At 46.9% G+C, this 1,720-nt stretch overlaps 1 protein-coding gene across 1 annotated transcript in view; it reads left to right on the top strand.

Moving 5' to 3' along the window:
- Window positions 1-51: 51 nt before the first annotated feature.
- The window catches only part of LOC101848923, a gene marked incomplete at its 5' end in the record, with an annotated part of 22,477 nt that continues 20,808 nt past the window's right edge, over window positions 52-1,720 (top strand). The window contains 2 exon segments of the mRNA XM_035972833.1: window positions 52-155; window positions 1,512-1,629. Of these exon segments, the coding sequence (XP_035828726.1) occupies window positions 52-155; window positions 1,512-1,629 (222 nt within the window).

Below are 1,720 nucleotides of genomic sequence, written 5' to 3'. Positions count from 1 at the left end.
TTATTATTATTATCATCATCATCATTATCTTCTACCTAAACGTTCCCCAAGCCGGAGACGGGGGCGGCGGCCACCTGGAGAGCGAGTGTCATGGCGGAGTGCTGACCATCACCTTGCACAACAGTAAGATCATCAGGGATTTGAGCAAACTGCAGGTAAGATGAGGTATGGGGAGGTGAGGTGAGAGAGGGTGAGGTGAGAGAGGGGAGAGGATGGGGAGGTGAGGGAGGTGATTGGGTGAAGTGAGGTGAGATGAGATGAGACGAGATGAGATAGTTGCAGTATACTACTACTTCTTCTTCTATCCATCACTCTTCACAACAGAAAGATCATCAGGGATGTGAGCAAAGTGCAGGTGAGATGAGATATGGTGAGGTGAGGTGAGGTGAGATAGGGTGAGGTGAGAGAGGGGAGAGGATGGGAGGGGAGAGAGGGGAGAGGATGGGAGGGGAGGGAGGGGAGAGGGTGGGAGATGAGATGAGATAAGACGAGATAGTTGTAGTATACGATTACTCCTTCTACCCATCACCCTTCACAACAATAAGATCATCAGGGATGTAAGCAAACTGCAGGTGAGATGAGATATGGTGAGGTGAGGTGAGATGAGGTGAGATAGGGTGAGGTGAGGTAAGGTGAGGGGTGGTGAAAGGACGGGAGTGGAGGGGAGGTGAGGGAGGGGAGAGGAAGGGAGGTGAGGTATTGTATACTACTACTACTACTACTTCTACTACCCATCACACTTCACAACAGTAAGATCATCAGGGGAGGGGAGGTGAGGGGAGGTGAGGGGAGGTGAGGGGAGGTGAGGGGAGGTGAGGAGATGTGGGGTGAGGCGAGGCCAGGCAAGATGAGATTATGAGATAGGGTGAGGTGAAGTGAGATAAGGCGAAGTGAGATGAGATGAGATAGTTGTCGTCTACTGCCCATCACCCTTCATAACCGTGAGATCATCAGGGATGTTTCCAAAGTACAAATGAGATGAGATGCGACGTGATGAGATAGGGTGAGGTGAAGTGAGGTGAGGTGATCTGAGGTGAGGGGAGGGTAGGTGAGTTGAAGTGAGTGAAGTGAGGTGAGGCGAGGCGAGAAGAGATGAGATTAGATTAGATAAGATGAAATGAGATAAGATAAGACAAGATAAGATAAGGTGAGATAAGACGTCTGTTTGTTCATTGACTTTATAATAGGTTGTCAATACTACTACTACTACTACTACTACTACTACTACTACTACTACTACTACTACTACTACTACTACTACTACTACTACTACTACTACTACTACTGCAACTGAGGGCACTGTTGCTTCAAATGATCGTAGATGTTGATATGCAATTGTTTTTTACGGCTCATCCAAAACGATTTAGATCATATAGTAGGTGGTCTAGTTCAACCTTGCCCATCAGACCCAACCTAGGCCTTTCTTATTATGTTGATAGGGCCGTAAAAACTGCTATAGTTTTGTGGGTTTTTTAAAACAATCTTTTTCACTTTTTCTGTGACGTCACAAGTGGTCTGCGGAGACCAAAGGAAACTGGGGCAAGCGGTACATGCGCACTTGTGACACTGCGCACTGCTCGTTGCAAGATGGCGGCAAGACTGTCAAGATACGGGTCTCTCAGGCCTCTGGTGAGTGCTGGGGTTAGATATGTGACTAGATAGATGGATAGATAGATAGATAGATAGATAGATAGATAGATAGATAGATAGATAGATAGAT

The sequence above is a fragment of the Aplysia californica genome, unplaced genomic scaffold (assembly GCF_000002075.1).
Source record: "Aplysia californica isolate F4 #8 unplaced genomic scaffold, AplCal3.0 scaffold00870, whole genome shotgun sequence".
Lineage (NCBI taxonomy): Eukaryota > Metazoa > Mollusca > Gastropoda > Aplysiida > Aplysiidae > Aplysia > Aplysia californica.
This window is presented reverse-complemented; position numbering and strand designations above follow the sequence as displayed.